Source organism: Chionomys nivalis, chromosome X, assembly GCF_950005125.1.
Source record: "Chionomys nivalis chromosome X, mChiNiv1.1, whole genome shotgun sequence".
Lineage (NCBI taxonomy): Eukaryota > Metazoa > Chordata > Mammalia > Rodentia > Cricetidae > Chionomys > Chionomys nivalis.
The window spans coordinates 30,443,626-30,469,653 of record NC_080112.1 but is presented as its reverse complement, the minus strand read 5'-3'; the positions used below and the strand labels follow the sequence as shown (position 1 = coordinate 30,469,653).

General features: G+C 34.9%; 1 protein-coding gene across 6 annotated transcripts in view; it reads right to left on the bottom strand.

The window, feature by feature from the left end:
- Usp9x (ubiquitin specific peptidase 9 X-linked) overlaps positions 1-26,028 on the bottom strand; it is a 144,349-nt gene that overhangs the window by 66,274 nt on the left and 52,047 nt on the right. For 4 of the 6 annotated variants that reach the window (XM_057760228.1, XM_057760227.1, XM_057760226.1 and 1 more), the window contains 13 exons: positions 23,124-23,377; positions 18,978-19,123; positions 16,265-16,344; positions 15,029-15,141; positions 13,646-13,864; positions 10,190-10,305; positions 9,528-9,779; positions 9,314-9,452; positions 7,084-7,236; positions 6,308-6,412; positions 4,114-4,320; positions 2,883-3,019; positions 764-912 (listed from right to left, as the gene is read on the bottom strand). In XM_057760228.1, coding sequence (XP_057616211.1) covers positions 764-912; positions 2,883-3,019; positions 4,114-4,320; positions 6,308-6,412; positions 7,084-7,236; positions 9,314-9,452; positions 9,528-9,779; positions 10,190-10,305; positions 13,646-13,864; positions 15,029-15,141; positions 16,265-16,344; positions 18,978-19,123; positions 23,124-23,219 — 1,912 coding nt within the window. In that variant the 5' untranslated portion in view covers positions 23,220-23,377. The remainder of the gene's footprint in view (positions 1-763; positions 913-2,882; positions 3,020-4,113; positions 4,321-6,307; positions 6,413-7,083; positions 7,237-9,313; positions 9,453-9,527; positions 9,780-10,189; positions 10,306-13,645; positions 13,865-15,028; positions 15,142-16,264; positions 16,345-18,977; positions 19,124-23,123; positions 23,378-26,028) is intronic. The other 2 variants (XM_057760229.1, XM_057760231.1) reach the window with 1 other exon arrangement.

The window sequence follows — 26,028 nt, the reverse complement described above, 5'->3', positions numbered from 1 at the left end:
TGCTACAGATACTATATAAAGTTCTCTATGGCTATGGGAACAAATCAGAACCTATGACATGGTTCTGATTTCTTTTGGGAGTGCTGAACTATAAATTTGGCATAAGACAAAGAACGTGTACCAAGAAGCACACTAGTGAAAAGTTCTGACACAGCTGTGTTTTTAGAAGGCGAAATGTTGATATAAGGCTTACAGGAAAAAAAGCTTACAGAAAACGTTTTCTTAAAAGGTGATGGTGGTGTAGTTTAAAAAAAAAAAAAAAAAAACAAACAAACCAGGTACATACATATCCAAAAGGTTCTAAGATTCTTAGTAGTGACTGGCAGAGCTCCAAGTAGAGAGAAACTATATTTAACCGGGGAAGGCAAATACTGAATAAAAAGCTTTCAATCCTAGACTGATGTTTAAGATTATATAAGATCTGGGCATCAATGTGTATCTTACATCACAATAAGAATTCATAAACTATCTTTTTTAATATTTATTTATTATATATGCAACATTCTGTCTGTGTGTGTTTATGCCAGAAGGCCAGAAGAGGGCACCAGATCTCATTACAGATGGTTGTGAGCCACCATGTGGTTGCTGGGAATTGAACTCAGGACCTTTGGAAGAGCAGGCAATGCTCTTAACCGCTGAGCCATCTCTCCAGCCCTTCATAAACTATCTTGAGGTTTTTTAATATTAAGTGCTATTCCTAAGGTAATTAATGAAAAACAATTACTACTTGCCATCATTCACTTATCTTACAATAAATACATACCTCTGGCATACAGTCTCATGCTTTCCATGTAAGTTGCAAGGTTTTCTGCTACCAAAGTAACTAGGGCATGATTGTGCTGAAGTTGATTGATTAAGTCATGACGATAAAATACATGGGGACTTCGCTGAGTTTGACTGAAACGAGAAGAACTTAACAATATAATTAGGCAATTAAATTCTGTTGCAATCAAGAGTTTCTTACAACTAAATTCTTAGCTACCAATTAAAAAATTCAAAAGCCCGTTTTGCTCATTTAGTTCCTTCAATGACAATATTAAGCAATTTAAAAGAAATTTATGTATCAAAACCAGAAATATATTGATTCCTTGAAATTCAAGCATCAGATTCTCTTTACTTCAAAAGGAGCCTGTTTCAATGACTAAATCTACTCTCATAATATGATAGTAGCAAAGCATTTGTGTTAGGGCACACGATTATTTAAAAATTACAAAAATCTAAACTTCTTTGTATACTATAGCATTGTAATTGCTAGTTAATAATGTCTTTATAAATTTTTTTTAGAGGTTAGAGAGATGGCTAAGGAGGAAAAGTTACTTGACACCCAGTTTGAAAACCTGAGTCTGATCCTCATTATTCTCACTGTGCAAGGTGAGAACTGACCCCCTTAAAGGTTGTACTTCAACTGCTACACAAACAATGTATCATCAATCCTCATCCCCTATACCCACCAAAATAAAAAAAAGTAAAAAAAAAAGTATTAGCTATGTAAAGTTATACACTGGGAACAGTTGGTATGTCGCTAAGTTGTTCTTGTCACCAGAAAAATAACTACTTTCCAATTTGTTTTGTCACATTCTCTGAAGCTAGTCAATTTTTATAGCTACTACTATTCTAGTATAGATAAAGTCATTAATTTCTAGGAGAGTAGCTGAATACAATGTTTACCTGAAAGCAATAGATTTGATAATGGTCAAGTGGTGTTATGTACACTGGGCCAAACACACTCAAAATAGACTAACAAACATAACCCCCCGGCCAATTTGTATCTATTACACAGAGAAAGTCATTATTTAGAGAATACTCCCAAGATTAAATGACTGTATTGTTCACATTTGATTTATGAATATTGGTACCACTATACCCAGTTCTTTATTTCTATGCCAACTACTCCACCTCTGTTCCCAGAAAGAAGAGGGCAACTCATTTCATTAAGCAGATTTTGGAATCTAAGATAGTACATTTATTTCGCTCACTAACCTACTTTGTTTCTTCTTTTAAAAATATTTTCATTACATGTGTATGAGTGTTTATATTTATATCTGGGCAACATGTATGTGCAGTCCCTACTGAGGCAAGAAGTGGGCATGGAATTCCATGAAATGGAGTTACAGATAGTCTTGAGCTGAAGTTGAGTTCTCTGAAAGAGTATCCAGTACTAATAAACTCTGTACCATCTCTCTAGTTACTAATTTTATTTATTTGAAATAAAGTTTCACTATTTCATCCTGGCTGGCCTGGAACTGTATAAACCACCCTGGCCTTGACCCACAGAAATCTATCGAACTCTGTTTCCTGAATGGTTGGGCACCACCATGCCTGGCCTAAGAGAGTATATTTAAAGACTGATATTAAAAAGTTCAGTGCTTTATCATGTCATCTACTATCATTTAAATTTCTCTGTAATTCAATCTTCTAAATCAACTTTAAAAATTTACTAAGAAACTTTTTTTGAAAACTACCATGTGACACCCTGAAATAGCAGTATCACCTCGATTGTGATCACTTTCCTCATCAATGAAACAAAGGAGGTAGGAATGACAAAGTTTTTTTGTTGTTGTTCCAAATGAGGCCTTCTCTCAGTTTCCTGTCACTCCATTAATTTTTTTAAAAGATTTATTTATGTATATGGGTACTCTATTTGCATGTACACTTTTATTTGAGAAGAGGACATCAGATCCCACTATAGATGGTTGTGAGTCACCATGTGGTTGCTGGGAATTGAACTCAGGACCTATGGAAGAGCATTCAGAGTTCTTAACTACTGAGCCATCTCTCCAGTTCCCATTAATTTTCTTAAAAAATTTGCTTTTACCAAGTAAAATTTATTAACAAAACATAAAAATAAAAATATTCATATTGTTTAGTTTTAAAAGTCTTACCTCAAATTTTGAGGTGCTTCACCAAACAAACTACAAATTTCTCTAATTTGTTTCAGTGCAGGAATGACCCATTTGTCATTTGTGCGAAGTTCTTCTATAAAGCGATCTATCCACTGAATCTTTTGTGTGTCCCGATCCTTAAACAATTTCAATATTTTATATATATCAATACTCAGGAGAACTCTAAGTTGGAGTATTTATAGATAAATGTACATCACAGTAAAATTAAGCTAAAATTCAATTATTCATGGAATTAGAAAATCAGTTTTTCTTATAAGATAAACATAATACTTTAACTTTCTATCATTGTAAGTAAAGTAAAAAGTTTAACATTTTTTTAAAAAAGTGCTCTCAGTTTGTCTTAACTTCACATTTACTACCAAACTCTAAAAAGTAAAAGACCAAAATAACTACGTACATTCAGTATTGTTTAAAACTTGTCAGGTTTGAGTTTTAATGTAATAAATTAAGAGATTTTACCTCATCATAGAATCATGTAACACCCTGATGAAATCTTTTATGAGCAAATAAAAACATTTCATCTCCAAAGTCCCTAACCCAGCTTTAATAGTATAAGACCTATTTTCCTTTACCATATATTTAACAACATTATTAGTAAATGACCTATTGCTTGTAGTTTTTCCCAAAGAGATTCATATGATTCATAAAATATTATTATAGAGAAATTAAGAAAGGCAGACTTTCTGATTATTTTAAGATTCCTCTAGCATAAACAGAAAGCCTTGAGGGCCCATATTATTTTTGTTGACAGTCATCTATAGTTTGACCAACTGATTTCATGTTTCTTATAGGTTCTGTCTCAACTGCATTTCTGTCTTCTTTTGGTTTCCAAGTAGGAGTTTGTTAATCCTTCCTATTTTTGTGTATTTAAACAGGATTACAAACTTTAAATGCACTGTAAAACGAACCTGTACACATTCTTTCAAAACCACTTAGGTGACCCAGTGATGGAAGCTCCAACCTTGTAAGCAAATACAGAAAAGTTGGGAAATCTTCTCAAGTGTTTATTTGTAAGCCATTTGTAATTACTAAGCAAGAATGAAAACTGCAAAACGTAACATTTTGCATTAAATAAATAAAAGGCAGTCAGTCTTACATGAACCATATAAAAGATAATACCAGAATAACCTAAAATTATCCTGTATTTAAGCCATTCTAACACTGAAGGAGCAGAAAAGTCACAAAACCAAGCCAAGCAGCACCCCCTTACCTGGGAGCAACTATAATCTAGTATTTTGATATGAGCACTGAGAGCCAAGTCCATGATATCTACAGGCACATCATCACTGTGGGCTAGATTCCACAGAAGGTTCAACACTTTATGAGCCATCACACCATCTTTATCATCTTCTGCAAGACGACGAATCAGCTCAAGGAGCTTCTCACGTTGTTTTTTACTTGCATTTGTCCAACTGGCCTAGAAAGACATTTAAATGACATGAAAATTCATATTTGGTTTTCTCTTCTTTTTTAGGGTTTGTGTAATAGTAGATTTGAATTCGGGAACACCATGATCTACCCTGAGTTCCAAGCCAGCCAGGGATAAACAGTGAGATACCCAACTCAAAACAAAAGTGCTTGTTATTTACCAAGTTCCTGATAAGCATTTATTAATCCAAAAAGGAATCAATCATTAAGGAATCATCTAAAGATTATTCTGGGAGGAAGAAGCTCCAGGGGATGTAATAACAATTGTTCTATTTCTTTCCTTCGTATAAATATGTCACTGGTTATGTATCACCACCATTTCAGGAGTCATTTCAACATTAAGGATGAATGACTATTAACTTTAGGGCATTCACAATAACTGATTACATTATTTCCTCAGCTGTCTAACATAGTTCAAAAGATGGAATATATATATATACACACACAGCAAGTTTATCTTTGTATGTGTGAAATGTGTAAGATGATATTTAAAACCACAAAAACATTAATTTTATACTTTGTTCCCTTCAAATCAGTGACATTTTCAAGACACAGATTTACGACTGACTTTACTGAAAATATGGACTTCTAGAGCCAGGTTGTGGTGGTGGGACATGCTTTTAATACCAGAATTCGAGAGGCAGGGGCAGGTGGATCTCTGTGTTCGAGACCAGTCTGGTTTACAGACTGAGTTCCAGGGACAGGACAGCCAAGGATACACAGAGAAACCCTGCCTCAAAAAAACTAAAAAGGTCTTCTAGGCCTTGTACCTAGTAACTGACGTAACATAATATGCCTGGGGTAGAGGGTAATTTTTTCGCCTACTGTGGAATATACATAAAACAAGATGTAAACATGTTTCATTAAAAAGTACCCAGTGTACGGTTGAAGAGATGACTCAGAGGTTAAAAGTGCTAGTTACTCTTCCAGAGGTCCTAATATCAACTACAACCACATGGTGGCTCACAACCATCTATGAGATCTGATGCCCTCTTCTGGCATGTAGGCATACATGCAGGCATGTATGTATATGAGGACCCAGTGTAGACATAAACATAATCATTACCTATATTAAAAACCACACAAGGCAAACAGAACCCAAGGAGCCATCTGGAACTATTTCTGACATTTATGCTAACATTTATGCTACTTTATTCAAGGTAGAGATTATTAGGTGGTTTTAATCCTTTTTCAATGTTCTGTCAATGATGTTCATCCAGTTTGCTTATTCCCACTGCCATGGAGTATTTCATTAAATGGACATCCCTTATATATCCTATATACATAACCATTTGTAGCTAATATAAAAGCATTCTACTGCTGTGCTATACTATTTCCAGAATATTGTACCTCATCAGAAACAACGCTTAACCTTCCCAAGTGTTAATTGTTAATAAGCCCTCCCCTTTGTGAACACTGTCATGTCTTATACTATTAATCCACAAGTTCACTTACTAATTAAGCATTCACTGATGAAGATTGCTAACACTACATAACGGGACCAATGCGAATATAACTGTAATGATCTTAGCACAACACTGTAAACTATTACATTTCTATTACGTTATGCTTTACCTGAGTATATATCCCTAAAATACCATGGTATTTGCTATTCCTTTTCTTGTCATCTCTTACATTTCTCATAATCATCGTTTCCTACTTTTCTAAAGTTTACTTCAACCTATTTCCAAAATACAGAATAGGAAAGAAAATCCAAGTGATAACATGAGTTTTGAAAAGGAATGAGAGTCCTTATTAGGGCTATTAGCACTATTGTGAAAATGAAAATCAAGTTCACATGGGCAAACAAACAAAAAACACTGGCAAGATCCTTCACATCAGATAAAGTCCTTCAAATCAGAGAATGTCCTTATGAGAGATTTTGATTATTTGTTGACTAAAAACAGCTTGTAGTTTTAATCAATCAATTCTATTTAAAATTAAAATGTTAACAACCTTGCTGTGTTAATAATTACCTTAAAGCAATCAAAAAGATGATCAAGTTGTTCAGGAGAAAAATCCCATGCCAATTTGGCCAGTAGATCATGTACATTCTTCACAATGGCTTCATGTTTCCCTGCCTATTGAAAAATATAAACAAAGATCATAGCACACTAAACTGTGACTAACAGAAACAAATATACACTGACTGCTGATGACCATCAGGAAGACTATCATAATCTCCATTTAATCAATGAATAAAATGCTTAAAATTCTTTAGACCTAAAACGTCACAATTCCATTTCTGCATATACATAGTTAATATGTACTTTGGAAATTCCTATCAACTTGTTTGTTTATTCACATAGGATTACTATGTGTAACCCTGGCTGTCCTGGAACTTGCTCTGAAAACCAGGCTGGCCTTGAACTCATAAAGATCCACCTGCCTCTGCTTCTGGAGTGTTGGAATTAAAGGTGTGTGCCACCCCCGCCTTAACTTTTTAATTACATTTTATTGAATATACTAAGATTTTAATGCCATAAATAACACACATTGGACTGGGCTATATGTTTCCCTACCCCTTGTCTTCTGGGTCAGATTCTTGCTTTGTAGGCCAGGCTAGTTTTCAACTCCTGATTCTCCCTATTTTCTACTTCCCATGTGCTGAGATTGCAGATATACACACAAGCATACTCAGCTTCCCTATTATTTTACTTTTGGCCTCTTTAACTTTTACCAAATACGAATTGTTGCATATTTTAATCATTACTGACAATTTTAGGGTACTTAAAGTTTTCAAGATCTTTACCTGTGCAGCCCAGATATTATCAAGATCTTGCAAGGTCAGAGCTTTTTCTTTGATGACAAAACGAAGAATCTTTTCTAGCTTCTCTACATACTGTGGTTGATGAAGACTATCTCGTAAAACTATAGATAAAATATTGTTCTGTTGTATCCATTCCTAAATGTAATTTAAAAAACAGGTTTCAAAACAAACTAAAACAAAACTTTTTGAAAGTACCATTCATATAATGTAAACAATGCATAGGAATCCTAAAGCTTATTTACAAAATAGAGTGCAAGTATGCATTATCATCGAATATTACTTTAAAAAAACTCTATAGTTTTTAACCCTGAAATGGAATCCTGATATACAGCATAGGCTAGTCTTGAATGTGTTATCCTCCTGCCTCTACCTCCATCCCAACTGCTGGGATTAAAGTTCTGAGCTACCATACCTGATAGTAATTTATCAGAGTATCTTCCATTAAATTATATGCAAATCATTAAAAAGATTATAAATAACAGCATTTAACTCACAAAAATATCATTTAAATGCAATAAAACACTTAAGGTTTAGGTAGAATGAGCATAAGGCCAACTTTGGTATTTTTGAGTTCCTTACACTAATTCTAATTCTGCCCCAGAATGGTTTTAATCTTAGATCAAAAGATATTTTAAAAAGACTTTTATCCAAGTGAGAGATACACTGTTTTAGTGTAATAAACAGGTTTACAGATACTGGCACTGGAATCTGAATCAAGTCTACATGCTTCCTTTGTCTGTACCCATCCATAATACTGTGTTAAGCTAGGTTGCAGCTAGACTGTCATTTATCAAACTTCAAAAGCAATTACAGAAAGACTCAAGATTATTATGGAAAAAGGTATTTCACAGTTATGCCTCTAGAGTATTCAACCTGAGAATACTGAGTTGGGCCCAAAACGTGCCATAAATAGGAGATTTTTACTACTAAAGGACAAGTTATTAAAATTCCCAACTTGGTAAAGGAAAGTCTTTTTCCTCCTAAAATACAACGTGTGTGTGTGTGAACTGTCAACTACTACAAAAATTTTTAGGCATTTAATGCCATTTTCTGTATGTTCTAGAATGAGTCAGTCACACAGCTCAAGGACCAACAACATTCCCAATGCAGACAGGCACTTGGCATACACAAAATTAGACATCACCCGGCCTCTTCACCCAGGGACAAGGTCTAAATATCTAAATATCCTTATTTTTTGGTTGACGACTGATCTCAAGGCTTCACTGAATCCTCTCTCTAACCTTTCGATAGTTTTTAAAAATCATTTCAATTGTTTCCCCTATTAACAGAAGGGAGCCATAAAGATAAAGTTTTTGGTTTGCTACAGGTGTCTCATGACTGTCTACATGTACCCAAGGAACATGGGTTTTCTAATTTAAATGGAAATTTATTCATCAAAGCTGTAATACATGAACAGGGCGGTGGTGGCGCAGGCCTTTAATCCCAGCACTCGGGAGGCAGAGGCAGGCAGATCTCTGTGAGTTCGAGACCAGCCTGGTCGACAAGAGCTAGTTCCAGGACAGGCTCCAAAACCACAGAGAAACCCTGTCTCGAAAAAACAAAAAACAAACAAAAAAAAAGTTGTAATACATGAAATATAGAAGAGAAATAGTTTTCTAAATATTTGATAAATACATGACAAGCACTGTAAAAACAAATTCTCAAAATTGAGATAAAACAGTAATTTATGTAGTTCTCATTCTCATATATATTATTCTCGTGTGTTTATATATATGTACATGTGTGTGTGTGTGTGTGTGTGTGTGTATAATATATATGACAGTCTCAATACGTAGCCCTAACTAGCCTTAAGCTTGGAGCAAATCTTCCTACCTCTGCCTCCCCAGTGCTGAGATTCAATTGTACACCACCACACCCACCTGTATGTTTTCAAGTCATTAACAGGAATTGGTCATATGAACAGGCCCCCTTGCTTCAATTATGTTCAAATATCTTGCGTTCTCTTTTAATCAATTTCCCAGTTTATTGAAAAACTTGCAATAAAATGATATTTAACAAGAAATTTATTGAACACAAGATCAACCACCAATAATTATGCTATTTTAGAAAGTTTGAGATTAACAATCTTATAAATTAATCAAAACATTCAATTTACAACTTTAATTTGAACGCTAACATTACTAATTTAAGTAACAGTCATTCTAGATTTATGTATTTATATATAAAAAAAAGAAAAAGTGAAAGAACTCACAGCCATCCTCTCTGCTGTGAGCCACTCTTCTTCCTCAGGATTGCCATGCCGATGGGTATAGTATGACACACTAGAAATTACCTTGTTAACTTCATTCAGTGCATTCATCTTTCCATTGAAAGAAGAAATCTGCAATAACCTGTAGGAGAAATTCAGTTTTGATTTGATTCTAAAAATTCATGTACATGATTATTTCCAAAGATAAGGAACTTACCTAAGTATCATTTTTAACCTAAATATTTCTAAGTTCTTTACAGTTTCTTCTTGTCCAGGAACCCGGGAGGCTAAATTCTTCAAAGACTTAATAATCATTGAAAGAGCATCGTTTTTGGCTTCATTCTTTGCTTCTTTCTTCAGTTCTTCATCAGTTAAGTTTTCCAAAAACTGTGGAACCATTTCTATTATTGGAAGGAAGTATTTTTTCACTGTGTGCAGAGTGATAAATTCATAGCACTGTCCAAATGGTCTGAAATAAAATAGAAAACTCCTGTAAATACTCAATTTCTTAAAATCAAATTTAGTAGATTCTCATAGTACACGTATTATTTTTAAAAACATCCAATTAACAAGTAATAAAAATCTTGACTTCAACTATTTCTCTTTAAATTTTTGTGTGCGCACATGTGTATATTTTAATTTAGATTAAACATGTGCATTTGAATATAAGTACCCTCAAGAGGTCAGAGATATCAGATCACCTGGAGTTGACGTCACAGACAATTGTGAACCACATATTAGTATCAGGTCATCTAAAAGAACAGTCACTTAACCATTGAGACATCTCTCCAGCCCCAATTACTCCATTTCTTAACTGAACCAAAATAAAACCCGAAACTATTACGAACACTGAACATTTCATTTTAAAATCTAACTTACTTAATAAGGGCTGCAATTATCTGAACATTTAATGCTGATCCATTAATAAAACGATCGTGCAATATCTGGAATCCATTTAATGTGCCAAATTTGTTGAGGAGATCCACTAGCCAACCCTGCAATTAAAGTAAGAAAGTTTACTTTTTTGGCTTCTAAGAAAAGTACTATTTTGACTGATATATTAAAACCAATTAATGTCAAATCATTCACAGTAATCCACTTGCAATGAAGAGTAAACAGCAAGCATGAATTTACATTACAGAAACATAAGGCATCAGTTTTGCTACTGGGGAATTAAATCCATGTTTTGTCTCAGCAATCACACACTGTAAGAGAATGTGACTTTCCTAAGTACCTAAAAACACCTATATTAATATAATTTATGAGGCTAAAAGACTCAAGTAATAGATGAAGGAAAAGTTATTTAACAATCTAGTATAAAATATTCTAAGTAAATCCCCTCACTCCAAGACAGGGTTTCTCTCTACAGCCCCAGCTGTCCTGGAACTCACTCTGAAGACCAGGCAAGCGTTGAACTCAGAGATCTGCCTGCCTCTGACTCCTGGGTGCTGGGATCAATGGCATGTGTCACTCACTGAGTCAATTTCTTATTACAGTTATAAGCATTTAAAATTTCCATATAAAGGGGGCTGGAGAGATGGCTCAGAGGTTAAGAGCACTGACTGTTCTTCCAAAGATCCTGAGTTCAATTCCTAGCAACCATATGGTGACTCACAACCATCTATAATGAGGTCTGGTGCCCTCTTCTGGCCTGCAGACATACATGGAAGGAATGCTGTATACATAATAAATAAATATTTTTTTTAAAAATTTCCATATAAATAGAATAATCTTGAAGCCTAAAAATGAAATGTCAATTAAAAACTAGCCCGTGCCACAGGAGTTGAACACTTGGCTACCAAGAGCAAAGGCTTAGGTTTGATACACTGCTTGCACTGCAGGAGGAACAAAAGGAAGGAAGAAGGAAGGAAGGAGGAAGGAAGGAAGGAAGGAAGGAAGAAGGAAGGAAGGAAGGAAGGAAGGAAGGAAGGAAGGAAGGAAGGAAGGAAGGAAGGAAGGAAGGAAGAGAAAACCCAATTATACCATGGTATGTGTTATTACTAATTAGAACTTCTGGATTCTTTAGCTAATTTACATAAATGTATTCAATTCCCATCTTATTAACCTTATTAATAAAGTTTTCCATTTAAAAAAACTCAAAATGAACTGAAAGGTTACAAAGAAATCTATCAGCCGGACAGTGGTGGTTCACTCCTTTAATCGCAGCACTGGGAGGCAGAGGCAGGCGGACCTCTGAGTTTTGAGGCCAGCCTGGTCTACAAGAGCTAGTTCCAGGACATGCTCCAAAGCTACAGAGAAACCCTGTTGTGGGGGAAAAAAAAGTTTCAATATATCAGAAAGCTAAATACCCAAGACAAACCTTTTACACCTTGCCACCCTCTAAAAGGCGGTATTTTGAAATTAAATGAGGGAGAAGAAAATACAGTTTCTCTACTAATGACCTAGGCAAAAAAAAAAAAAAAAAAAAAACCTACAGCTGTATTTATAAAGAGGAAATGTAGAATACAGATTCTGTTTATTGGGCAATGGTGGTGCTCACTTTTAATCCCAGTACCAGGGCAAAGGCAGGTGGGAATCGCTGAGTTCAAGGGCAACCTGACCTAAAGTGTGAGTTCCAGGGTAGCCAGGGATACACTGAGAAACCCTATCTCAAGAAACCAAGGGAACAAATACAATAAGCTAATTATAACAACTGAAATTTTAAGTTCTCTAAGACTAGACACTGTCATATTTCAGTAAGTTCAATATTTTCCTATCTTTTATTTTAATGACCAATCCTAGGTCATTAAACTCTCAGTATTTATTTTACATGTATGAGTGTTTCCCTTTATATACTTCACCATGTGGCATGTCTGGTGCCAGAGGCCAGAGGAGAACATTAGGTCCATTGGAGTCAAAATTAAGGGAGATTGTGAATCACTATGTAGATGCTATGAACTGAACCCAGATTCTCCACAAGAGCAACAAGTGCTCTTTAACCACTGAGCCATCTCTCTAGCCCCCAAACCTCTATTCTTTCTAAGATTTTGTTTATAAGTGTTCGGTATGCATGCATGTGCACTACCTTTGGGTGGAGGTCAGGAAGAGGCAACACATACCCCAGAACTGGCAACATCAAACCAGTCTTACATAGAAAAAAAATTTAAATGATTCCATAGCCTAGAATGTGCATGCTCTTTGCGGGGGAGGGGGGATAGTTGAGAAAAGTTTTCTGTAACAGCACCGGCTGTACTGGAACTCAAGAGATCCACCAGCCTCTGCATCCCAAGTGCTGGAATTAAAGGTGTGCACCACCACCTCCTGATAATCAATTTTTAAAAAGTTTATAAAGATTTAACAATGAAAGTCACAAAATTCCTCTGACTTTCAATATTTCTTGGCTGATTAGAAGGGGGAAAAAAATCCCAAATCTTAAAAATATCTCTCTAGGGACTAGACAGGTAGGTAGCTCAGCTGTTAAGCACTGACTGCTCTTACAGATGAATTAGGTTCAATTCCCAGCACCCACATGGGAATTGTGGATTACAGGGAATTCATTACTTTCTTCTGGCCTCTGAAGGGCACCAGGTTTGTACATGGTGTAAAAACATACATGCAGGCAAATTACTCATGCACATGAAACAAAAACGAATCTTAAGTTTCCTTAAAGTCTATATTTAGAAACTATGTATTAGCAGCACTTACTAAAGGAAATTAAAATTATAAAAGTATAAATTTACAAGTATATAGTAAAAAAAATCTAAAGTACAGTCTGTTTACACTGCTATAAGAAATTTATTTTTAACTATATATTTTAGTAAAATTTCAAAGTTTTATCTTCCTGCTTCCATTTTATAATTTCTATTATTTTACTTTTGTGATTTATTATTAAGCATATATAACATATTCCTATTCTGGAGTTAAAAAAATATCACGGCTTTATTATCTACACCTGAGGTTTCTAATCAGTTATAATTTTTCTCTATTACAATTACAAACGAAACAAATATCTTATATTAACCAAATTATGACTATTTCTAGGTTGAGTAAAAGATAATAGGGATTAACTATACATGGAGGGGGGGACCATAAGCACTGAACTGAAATACTATGACTACGCAAAGGCTCCTAGTGCTATATACTGTTTCATTAAAAGTCTCAAAGCCATATTTGGTTGTCAGATCTCAACTATTACTACACAGAAAAACTAAACATTAGTAGAATACAATAAAACAGTTTTGGTATAAAATCAAGAATTCAAACCATAATGCAAAATCCCTTTCAGAGTATAATTAAATTAGTCTCTTTCTGTGTTCACAAGAAATTAAGATTAAAGTTTTGCAGTAGAACAAAACAACCTTAATGTTTAATTTTGAAAGTAACAAATCAACATACTTTTGGTGATCGAGGGTCTGGAGAACGAGCAAAAAGTTCATCTTCAGGCACCTGAGCACTCGAGGACACTGATTCACACGGACGTGTACCATTGTAGATATGGAATTTGCAATGAGGATTTAAGGCCATGGCAAGAAGTTCTAGAAGTGGAAACCAGTCTTGGGCCAATTTAGCCACACATAGCTCCACCAGGCGATGAGTATTGTTAATAATACATCTCTGTTATATATGGGAGAAAGGTGATTTAGAATGTGAAACACTGCAATTTCAAACAGAAGTTGCAATCCTAATTACTCTTAATATTAAATGAACTCCCCATTTTATACTGATTACTTGAATATATTTAATCCACTGGTATTATGACCATATTAATCTGCTTTATAATTTATATTGTGTATACTTTCAAGAAGTTACTTGCTTAAAAATGAAATAATGATTTGCCAGATCCTGCTGTCTTCAGACAAGACACAAATTCCCTTTTTTCCCTCTTTAGAATTCTTACACTAGAAGCAACAATTCTAAAATTATAAAATAATGTATCAGTTACTCCAAATGGAAGACTATATACTGACAAATCATATTTCTAAATCTGAGAAATTATGTTATATTGTGACTTTTACCCCATCATTGTAACTGAAAAAATGTTCAGAATACAAAAACTATGACTATGTCCATAGTGAAACAAGTAATAGGTCTGTAGCAGTTACAGCATTTCGTTAGTCCAAATACAACTCTTTAAACGAAATATGATTGCATCCTACACATAACAAATACTAAACTATTTTCATTTGCTTCTGTTCATTACTCAGAGATATTATAACCCCTGAGTTATCTACTTAAAAGGGATGACAATTGTAAATTGAATTCAGACTATAGAATTGTTTAGACAGTAACTCATGGCTTAAACACTTAGAAGTTTTAGGTGCCAAAACTGAAATATGCATGTTTCTTTGCTGTTCATTTCTGCGGTGAATTCATTTCTCATTACCTCTACAACAATGACTTTTCTAGTCCCTCAGACATGCATTGCATTTTACCCATCTTGGGCAATTTTGCCTTCCTTAACAATATATAAAATAGATAAAACTACATCTTACAATTGACTGCATTAGATTTTCAATAAAATGGGGGGATTTGCCCAAGTTTAAAAGGTACTGGAGAACCAGGGAGAAAGATTAAATCAAGTATTTTTAGCTATAAACCTCATGATAGTTTTAAATACCCATGCTGCCTCTAACAGAAATAATTTACTATAAAATTACTTTAAAAGTTAAACATTTATACTCCAATCAGCCAAATATAAACAAATACACAGATACTTGCCCTCCCCACCAAAAGGATCACTATATAATCTGCTTTTTAAAAGTCAAATGGAAAACTCACGTGAATCTCAAACTTCCAGCCACTCACTGCTTCATCTGTAAGGATTTTTGTGAATGAGATTGTTAGCCCATCTCGGAAAAATCGCTGACATGCTTCACTTTTAACATCAAGACCTAAGAAAAGGGAGGAAAAAAAATTATTTCACAATGTTCAACTTTGCAATGAAAGACATAAGTAATTGGAAACCTGGATGACAGGCTAGCAGTTAAAGGCTACTTCTGGAAAAAAAGTTCACAGCATTATCATAACACTATTGTTATTTCAAAGTTTCTACATGTCAGAAAGGAAACTTAAGTCAGAAATAAACTTTTAAAAATTATTAAGAAAAATTTATGTGTGTGTGCCTGATGTATACCATGTTTCAAGCAGGGCCAGAAGAGGGTGTCTGATTCCCAGGAGCTGACATTATAGGTGAGTATGAGCCAATGATCGTGAGTGCTATTCTAAATAAACCTGGGTCCCCTCTCTGCAAGAGCAGCAAACATTAATAACTAACTGCTCAGCTATTTCGAGGCCTCCCGAATCAAATTCTAAAATAATTATGCAGAAGTGATAATATTAACAATAACTCAGGGCTGAAGCTATAGCTTAGTGCAAGGGTAGCTAGTCTAACATATACACAATCTTAGGTTTAATCATCAATGAAGTAAAAAAATAAAGCAGAGAAACCCTGTCTCGAAAAACCAAAAAAATAAAAAAATAAAAAATAAATAAAATAAAGGAAGTAAATATGAGACTATACTTAAACCCAAAATGAGTCAGTGCCATGTGACAGAGACTCAAGTATTTTGTTCTGAAAGTCTTAAATTTGACATTTCACAATAATTTTTAAAATATTAGCTTGCAAACTATGTACTTAGCGCCCACTCATATCTTTACTATTCTCCAAGAGACCAAGTAAGATGCATTGCTTCTATTTTGTTTGTTTTTTGAGACAGGGTTTCTCTGTAGCTTTGCCTACAGAGTACTTAATTGTAAAAACTTTTATGCACATTATGGAATTCCCGTAACAGGAATAAATCTTTGAGTGACTGCAAATCTAAACAATGGATTTGCTCTTTAGAAATATAAATACATATACATGTTCTGTCTAACACTCTTGAGGACTGTCCTTTTTAAACAAATGAGAGCTTTATCTGTAAACTTGTGTTTTAACAGGAAAATAAAGTCTTCAGGAATAAAGTGAAAATATATGTAGTAGCACACATTTAGAAAAGCACTGACACTCAGACATACCTTTCTTGCTAAGATCAATAGCAGCTTCTAAAAGTACTTCTAATTCCCCTTTTGGCAAAACTGGAACGACCCATCGAGGCCTAGGAATTTATAAAATAAAATAGAGGTTTACTGGTTGTGTATTAAATATAAAACGTACTATAGTCAGTTACTAATTACAATTATTCATTTGACTATGAGAATATTAAGTATTAACTAAAATATCATTAAATACTAAAACAGTGGCGCTGGCTGAATTTTCTTTTTAACAATTAAGTATCATTTGTTGTCTCTACAAGACTTTTAAAAAATGTAAGAAATTATTATAATAAAATACCAATTGTGCATCAGAGGCCTATTATTAAACTTCACAGGAAAGGGCTTTCAGAATTCAGATTAGAAATATGCTTTGAACTTCTTCACAAACAACAAAAACTTCAGGAGGCCAAGACTGATTTATGCCTCATAATCTAGCAATTTTTTCTAAAGGATCTGCAGAATCCACAGGTGACTCTCCCTTAAACAAAGATACAGCCTTCTCTTTAGTTCCAGTGCTGACCATCTGGCTATCCTTTTCATAGGCCTTCCCAATCATCACCATTAATTCACCCACTGTCCCCAGAAGAGTCAACCTTCTTCTAGCCAACCACTGAGCTGGTCTTAACTCAATCTCAACTGCTCTTGCCCCTTTTAGTAAAAACATTCCATTAATAACCTATTAGAAATAAATAACTACCCACCATTATTTAAAAAATGTTCTTTGTCTGGGAGGTGGTGGCGCACGCCTTTAATCCCAGCACTCGGGAAGCAGAGGCAGGCGGATCTCTGTGAGTTCGAGACCAGCCTGGTCTACAAGAGCTAGTTCCAGGACAGGCTCCAAAACAACAGAGAAACCCTGTCTCGAAAAAACAAAACAAAAAAAAAAGTCCTTTGCATTTTTCTTCCATAAACAATAGTTTTTATGCAACCTAATATCTAGCCTGCATATTTCATCAACCACTAGACAAATCTGAAATGTAACAATGCAACTTTCCAGTATGTCATCTCTGTATTAAGAACAACCAACAACCATTATAAATAGCCTAACATTGATCTGACAGCCCAGCTTACTATACCCAAAACTTGCAATTACCATAGCTGGAGAAAGCAAGATACAAATTCAAACAATATCTACCTACAAATAAAGCCTTACAGAAGGTACAAGTAGGAAAACTCCCAAAAAAGAGAAAAAGTAAAAAAATTGATTTGACAATAGTTCATTACATGTGATTATTAAAAGCTGCTACTAGAAGCATACATTCTTTCAAATGTTCCCTTTAAGATGAATCAATTGAAAATATTCCAAACAAGTAAAACAAGTTACAAAATTGTAATAAGATTTTATATAGAGAGAAAAATACATATATAATAGTAAACACAAATATGGAAAGATGTACTCCTGATTTATGTTAAAGAGAAATATTTGGTTGGGATATGTAAGGGGGATAAAGCTGGGGGAAGGGGTTAGATAAATTTTACCTATTTACTATATATTATACAACATAGTTCTATACGTATTTAACAATGCATACTTATTACTAAGGAATTTAGATTTTTGTTTGTATATTTTCTCCAGATAAGGTCTATGTGGCTCTGGCTGCCCTATAACTTACTATGTAGTCCAGGATGACCCTGTACTCACAGAGATCTGCCTGCCTCTGCCTCCCAAGTGCTGAGAATAATGATGTGCACCACTACACCCAGCTCAGTGTGTTTTAATGCAGAGGATTTTTATTCCTCCATGTATCTAACAGTTTTTACTTTTATTAAGTAAAAATACAACAAAAAAGCAAAATTCCTGAGTATATTTTCCATTATCCTTTTAAAAATGTTCTCATTTTAATTATTTTATGTGTATGAGTATTAAGTCTGCATGTATGCTTGGTACTTTTCAAGGCCAAAAGAGGTACCCTAACTCCCTGGGTCTAGAATAACAGATGACAGACAGATGGGTGCTGCCATATGGTTGCCAGGAACAGAATCTGAGTTCTCTGGAAAAGCAGCAAGTACTCTTGCTGGTTGAGCCATTCATTGCTCCAGTGTCCACTACTCTTTCTGAGGGGCCCTTGTTGAGTTCATTCTACCCAGTGAGGACTACATTCAGATAGGGTTTTTTGACATACACTTCTGTTTCTTTACATTCTTTCCTTACCCTGAAGAACATCTTAAAAGTGTCATTCTCCTGAGTCAGCATGAAGGGCATATCCTGAGAAACTCCTTATGATCTGGTTTGTTTCAGGGATACCCTAAAGTTATTAAACTTAGGAATACGCCAATTGAAAACCTGCTTCATCATTTAGCACTGGGAGGCAGAGGCAGGTGGATCTCTGTGAGCTCAAGGCCAGCCTGGTCTACAGAGCTAGTTCCAGGACAGTCAAGACTGTTAAAAGAGAAACCCTGTCTTCAAAAACCAAAGCAAAACAAAACAAACAACAAACAAAAAAACCACAAACAGTTCTACTTTGGAATCAAATATGGCCCTATGTAGGTGCATATTGTTAACCTAAAAAATTTCTCCCTCTTTTTCATTATATCCACCAAGAACCATGGGTTATAAAGTACTTGGTAGTGATTATGATGGGAAGATTAAGGCAGCAGATTCCTCTTCCACTGTCTTTGTGTTACCTACCACATAGAATGCTGGAAAACCTGGCTTTCTTATGTATTATATACACCAGAAACAAAACCAACTGACCTGTTGATCATATCATCTAACTTTGCCAAGTCAGTATGTGGAAATGCAGGTTCCTCATCTTCAATCTGTGGAGGGGCATCACCTTGACCTTGCTCATCAGGAGGAGTTGCCGGGGAATTCTCATTGGAAGAATCAGGCGATGAAGTCTTGATTAAAAATTAAACATTCCAGATATTAAGTTTCTATAACACACGCACACTAGTCCAAACACTAATAGATTTAAAATGTCAGTAGCATAAAATTTTACAAAGAAATCACTGAAAGCTTATGATTTAATATGTTCTCCTTTCAGAGTTTGTGCTGAACTATAAGACGAAGTAAGCAACTTAATGATGAATTTTTACATTTAACATGGAAAACACTACAGTTACCACACAAAGTCACCAGAAGAATTCAAGTGCCAGAAGCCCCATATAAATAGCTAAATTGAAGTCTATAAATTTATTATTTTTTTAAATTTTATTTATTTATTATGTATAGAATATTCTGCCTACATATATGCCTGCAGGCCAGAAGAGGGCACCAGACCTCATTCCAGATGGTTGTGAGCCACCATGTGGTTGCTGGGAATTGAACTCAGGACCTTTGGAAGAGCAGGCAATGCTCTTAACCACTGAGCCATCTCTTAAGCCCCAGTCTATAACTTTAGAAACCTGTTTTAAACAACCAAAACACTTTGTCCTGTGTTTACAAGCTCACAAAAAATACGGACAAAAACCAATTTTAAACATCTATAATACCACACAACAAATAAAACACCAGCAAGGACATTTTAATTACTTCCTTGTGATCGTTTTAATGTAAAGAAAAACGATTCATGGATGTGTAAATTTTCAATAAAATTAGGACTGTTATCTGTCCTTTTCATTTTCAAAATCAGGGCTGTATCTATTCCCTTTCCATTCAATATCTAAGTAGTCAAAATTTTCAGCATTACATAAATTAAAATTAATGAGCTTTCCATGTATAAATCTTATAGAAAGCAAATTTTTCTTTAAGACGGGACACTAGAAACATTTACTACAACAATATAGACAATTTGTTTAAAAACTATTAGCATACACTGTCATATTACATTCTAGAACCTTCTCAAATACTGCATATCTGAGGAATGTTCATCCCATTTGTCACTGGTTTTTATGACATACTTGGAGCCTTAAAATCTATATGCACAGATTTTTAAAGCTAAAAATTTGATTAAGAAATTTCCTTTATCGGCCAGCAAGATAGCTTAGTAAGGTGCTTGTCACTGAGCCTGATGACTCAAGCTAAACACCAAGAACACACGTGGCACAAAAATGACTACCTCCAGTTACTAATTTTTTAAAATTTTTTCTTTATTTCAGTATGTGTAAAGCTATCAAGAAACTGAGTCCTGGGCTGGAGGGATGACTCAGCAGTTAAGAGCAGTGGGTTCAATTCTCAGCACCCATACCAGGAAGCTCACAACCACCAGTTCCAGGGAGATATGACACTACCTCGGTAGGTACCTGTACTTAGTGCATATACTCACACATAGATGCACATACACACATATAATTAAAAATAATGGAAAGAAAAACAAAACAACAACAACATCAAAAACCCTAAGCCCTAATCGGACACTGATTAAATCTTTGGTTGCTTCTTTATGGTCCAACATTATCAGATTTTGTGAAATAAATAAAATCCTATCATTAAATAACATAGAATAGCCTGGATGGTGGTGGCACACACTTTTAATCCTAGCAGTTAAGAGGTAAAGGAAGGCAGGACAGCCAGTGCTACAAAGAAACAAGCCCTGTCTTGAAAAACCAAAACCAACCAAATCAAACCAAAAAATAGCAATAAGAAACAAGGAGAAATTCTATAGGTAAAGAGTGGTTGTATAGGTAAGAATGTAATTTACTTATATTCTCTTGTTTTAAAGATGAGAGTTATCGTCAATAGATGAAAATATATATTAATACCTAACAGACATGAAATACTACTATCACAATCCTAAGACCTCTACAAAACCAAGTACATTTTAAAATAAAATTAATGTCTTTAAAAAGATTTTGTTTATTATAAATACAGTTTCCTGCCTGCATGTATGCCTGTACACCAGAAGAAAAAAAGAGATATCATTATAGATGATTGTGAGCCACTATGTAGTTGCTAGGAACTGAACTCAGGACCTCTGAAAGAGCAGCCAGTTTTCTTAACCTCTGAACCATCTAGCTCCATAACATACGCTTTTAATCCCAGCACTTGGGAGGCAAAGACAGGAAGATCTTTGAGTTTAAGGCCAGTCTGGTTTACATGGGAGTTCCAGGACAGCTAGATACATAGTGAGAAATCCTGTTTCAAAATAAATATAATGTTAACAAACAAGATTTCTTTTCACTAAAAGCCCTGCAAAGCCATGAAAATTGCAAAAAGAGGTGAGAATCCACATACAACACAGATAATAAAGAGGGAGAAAGATAAACTACTAGTTTCTGGTTTAAAAATAGTTATTATTGGTGTCCAACAATCCTGTAACTATATTTAAAGAAATACTGAATACTGAACCTTCAAATTTATGGGACAGGAAAGACTTTACTTTGTCAAGTTTTGTGACCATATGTATTACCATTTTATGTCTCAAAAATAGGAACAAGAAATGGAAATGAATTAAGAAAGTTGGCACATTTGAAAGGGAGGACCTGGTTTGCTCATTTTCTCTCAAGTGGCAGAGGAAGGGGAGACAGAGAGACACAGAGAGAGGGAGGGTCTCTTCTATAAGACTAATGATATAATATCTAACCTCTAACAGCTGAATAGTAAAAACCTAGCCCCAAATCACAAATATAAGTAGTCTACAATAACAACACTTTTGCTTTAAAACTTACCCATACAAACTCCACAAAAATGTATATCTCTGTAAACAGCATGCCTATTACTCATGTTTACACAACCTCAACCAGTTTACCCATTGCAGTACTACAGGGGCTGCATTATCACAAATGTATAAAACTATATAGATTAGAAAGGGCTGAGATAAATTTCAGAATATGAAAACAAGAAAATCAAATCCAAAGAAAGTAAAGAACAGTAAGAACATGTGGCATGTTTTGGGGGATATCAAAGTCCCCCAAAATATTTGGGGGCATTAATGAAATTGGTAAGCCCCTAGAAAGATTAATCAGGAGAGAGAATACAAATCAGCAGTATCAGAGATGAATAAAGACACACTGCCACAAGCTCCCAATATACTTAAAAAAAAATAGTGAAAAGGATATCGCAGGATCTGGGGTGAGAAGCGTATGCAAGAACCTGAGTTCCATTTCAGTACCCAAGGGCACAAACAGTATTATAAACAACTACATCTAAATAAAGTTGGCGCTTTAGATGAAGTGGACAAAACTGACCGCCCCCTACAAAAAAAAAAAAAAGAAAAGAAAAAGAAAAAAAAGAAAGAAAAACAGATGGACCTACACAGGTTTTTTTTGCTGTTGTTGTTATTGTTTGTTTTTGTTTTACAATCAGTAAATTATACTAGAAAAAAAATCTTCCGATGGGGGAACAGGAATCAGGAGAACCGGAAACTTTACCTAAGTCAAATATAAAGTATAAAAATATTACTTTAAGAGCATTGGGACAAAGCAAGAAACTGACACCAGTATCTATACTAAGAGATCTTTATGAACATTTCACTTGATCCTCAAACAATGCCATGAAGTTCCATTACTGTTATCCCTATCATATAAATGAAGAAACTAAGGTTTAGAAATTATGTAACTTATCTAGTCATAAAGCTGGTATGGCGCAAAGGTAAAATTTGAACACCAGTAATAAGACTTCATTCTATATTCTTTTAAAAATCTTATTGTAAATTGATAATTTATGATTTTATGTATATGGCATACAAAAAAATAAGAGTTATGATTTACTTGGTCCCATAGGCTATACTGAATAAATAATACAATGGTTTCTCCCAGAATCGACACGGGGCTTAAATCTTTAGTTTTATTGAAGACTGACAATGTAAGCACTAGAGTTTTTTTGTTATAGCTGAAGACCTGTATTTACTTTTCTTAAACAAAACATTCATTTTACGGTTGCTTCACAATCATTTCTATCATGTTTCCACACTCAGCACACAGGAGATATTCCAATGTGTCTTTATCTATAATGTCTTACCTGATTCTGTTGGAGGGGGGGCTGAGACTGTCCATCAGGAGCTTGGCCCTGGTTGTCATTCCCTCCAACTGGAGAGCCACGAGTCGTGGCTGTCATACTCGACACAGGGCAGATCTTTGCAATTTTGTCTGCTTATGTAGTTGTCTTACGAAAAGAAATTATAGTCCACTTATAGAAGATGAAGTACCAGCATTTGTCAGTCTTAAAAAGCCCCAATTCAAGAATAAAACATCTTGCAGAGACCATTGCATAACCTGCAAGTAAAAGGAAAGAGAACATTTTACTTTAGATATAACTATCATGAACTAAAAAACTGTTAAAAAGTTTAGTAGCATGAGTGAATCAGGTCAAGAGAGCATGACTATATAAAATGACGGGTAAAAAGTAAAAAAATCTAAAGCTTCATTACTACATTCAACTTAATGGTTCCATAGCTATTATTCCACAAAACCATGTAAGTCTAGCTTTATCAAGCAGTATTTCAATTTTCTCCTGGAACTGACTCCAAAGACAGTTATCAAGAAGTTAGTTGCCACTCAGTTAAATCATGGAATGGTAAACTGTCCTTAACTAGCGGGTTAATCCCTTAAGTATATTGCAAAAGCATGTACATCAGGACAAAAACCACAAACTGACTTGTAAATTTTTTAAGAGAGACTACTTAGCTAACGAAAATAGCAATTAGTTCGTACACACACACACATACATACACACACACACGCTAAAAAAAAGAAACAAATAAGCAAATCAACATCTAGATCTTGGATGTCAGATTCCATAATTGTGAGAAATCCAAGCTCTATTGTATTTCCTATTCCCATTCCAAACCAAATGACCTCAAGCCTCGTCATAGTAAAACTGTATAGCATACTACCCTAATACAACTGAATTCATCAAGTAATATTAAAGTTTCCACTTTTGATAAGGTATTTATCAAAAGCACTTTGGAGCCCTATTCAAGGCAACAAGTCCCAACCACTTAGTAACAAGCATTCTTCACAAACTAACAAAAGTACACAGAATACTACCAAAACTTTAAGTCCATATTAGACTACTGAGTTTCTTTTGGCCTGCAGAGTAAAAGCACCTGAAGAGGTGTTTTTAATGGCACTTATGTCCAGGTTCCTCATCAGATGTAATCAGGCCTATACTGCACTTTAAAAACAACAAAAATCTCTTGTGATTAAATCTAATGTGAAATGTATTTGGATCTAATTTTCACGACTCCCACTAAAATTAAAATAAACCCTAACATTGAAATATCACCCAACCCACTGGCTCTTTGTGAGAAATTGTCTATAAACATTACAAAATTTCTTCTTATACAGCATGGTATATAAAACATACTTGGAGCTCCTGCGCTTCAGTATCATAACTATAAAGTGCAAGAGGCCTTCAAGGACTTTATACAACTCATTTGTTTCTCCTGTCTGTGTACTACAGAAGGTAAGTATTACTTTCCCCTTTTCCCATAGTCAAAAATAAGAGTTGCAGTTTATTAAACCTATTCAGAACGAAATCTAATTTGTATCTGCCTCTACATTATGTCTTCTTAAAGTAAAAAAGAAATACAAAGTGTACCTTTTATCGATGGGTTAATGAGGAAAATGAAATGGTGACTGGTTATAGGTCTCTGATAGAAAACTACTTCCTCAATATTTCATATGTAAGACTATTTTGCCTGTGAAAGCAGTGACCTCAGAGGCCAGAAGAGGGAGACAGATACCTTGGAATTGGAGCTAAGATTGCCAGCCACCCTCCCATAAATACTATTAGGAGGTGTGGCTTTGTTGGAGGAAGTATATCACTGTGGGGGCAGACTCTGAGCTCTTATATATATATGTTCAAGATAGAAGATACTGGCCAGTAAAACACACCGCTTCCTGCTGCCTGAAAGATGTACTCTAAGCTAACTCTCTAGCATCTTGCGTGCCTGCATCCTGCCATGATGATAATGGACTGAATCCCTGAACTGTAAGCCACCCCAATTAAATATTTTCCTTTATAAGAAAGAGAGGATTAAAAAAAAAGATTGCCAGCCACCACGAGTTCTGGGAACCAAACCCAGGGGGCTCTAATCTCCTGGAACTGGAGCTATAGACAGTTGTGATCTGCCACGTGGGTCCTGGGAACTGAACCAGAGACCTCTGCAAGATCAGTAAACCACCAAGCCATCTCTCTTGCCTACTATACACATAGGCACAGACAAGACATACCTCCTTCCTTACGTATATATTCAAAAGTCCTATCTATAGTCAAACCAAAGCTATTGGGAAAAAGTGATGAGAAAATCATCCCAGACAAAAGCACCACATAGATTACTAAGGGGCAAAATTACAGAAATCTATCAATCAAAAATTTTTAATGATAAAGAGATGATTCCTAAAATTGAACTTTTCAATAAATTATTTCCTCGTGTTAAATATTCTAAAACCTAACTAGTTATATTCATAAAAACTGACTTATTTTTAAAATAAGTTTTTTAAAAACTAAGCTGGGGAGATAGCTCAGTGCATAAAATACCTAATACAGAAGCATGAGGACCTGAGTTTAATTCTCAGCACCCCTATAAAGAGCCAGACAAAGCAGCACATGTTTGCAATCTCAGCATTGGGAAATAGAGATAGTACGATCCCTGGAGTTTACTGGCCAGCTACTGTAGTTCAATCTTTGAGTTCCAGTTTAGTTAATACTGGTGCTTGCCACCAAGCCTGACAACGAGTTTCATCTCTGAGATCCACATGGTGAAAGTAAAGAGCCAATTTCTATAGTCTGTCCTCTTCCACATACATGCTGTGGCACACATGCAGTAAGAAATTTAAAAGGGATGGATAGATAACAGCAGTTAAGAGCACTGGTTATTCTTGTAGAGAACTCAGGTTATATTCCTATAATCTACAAGAAG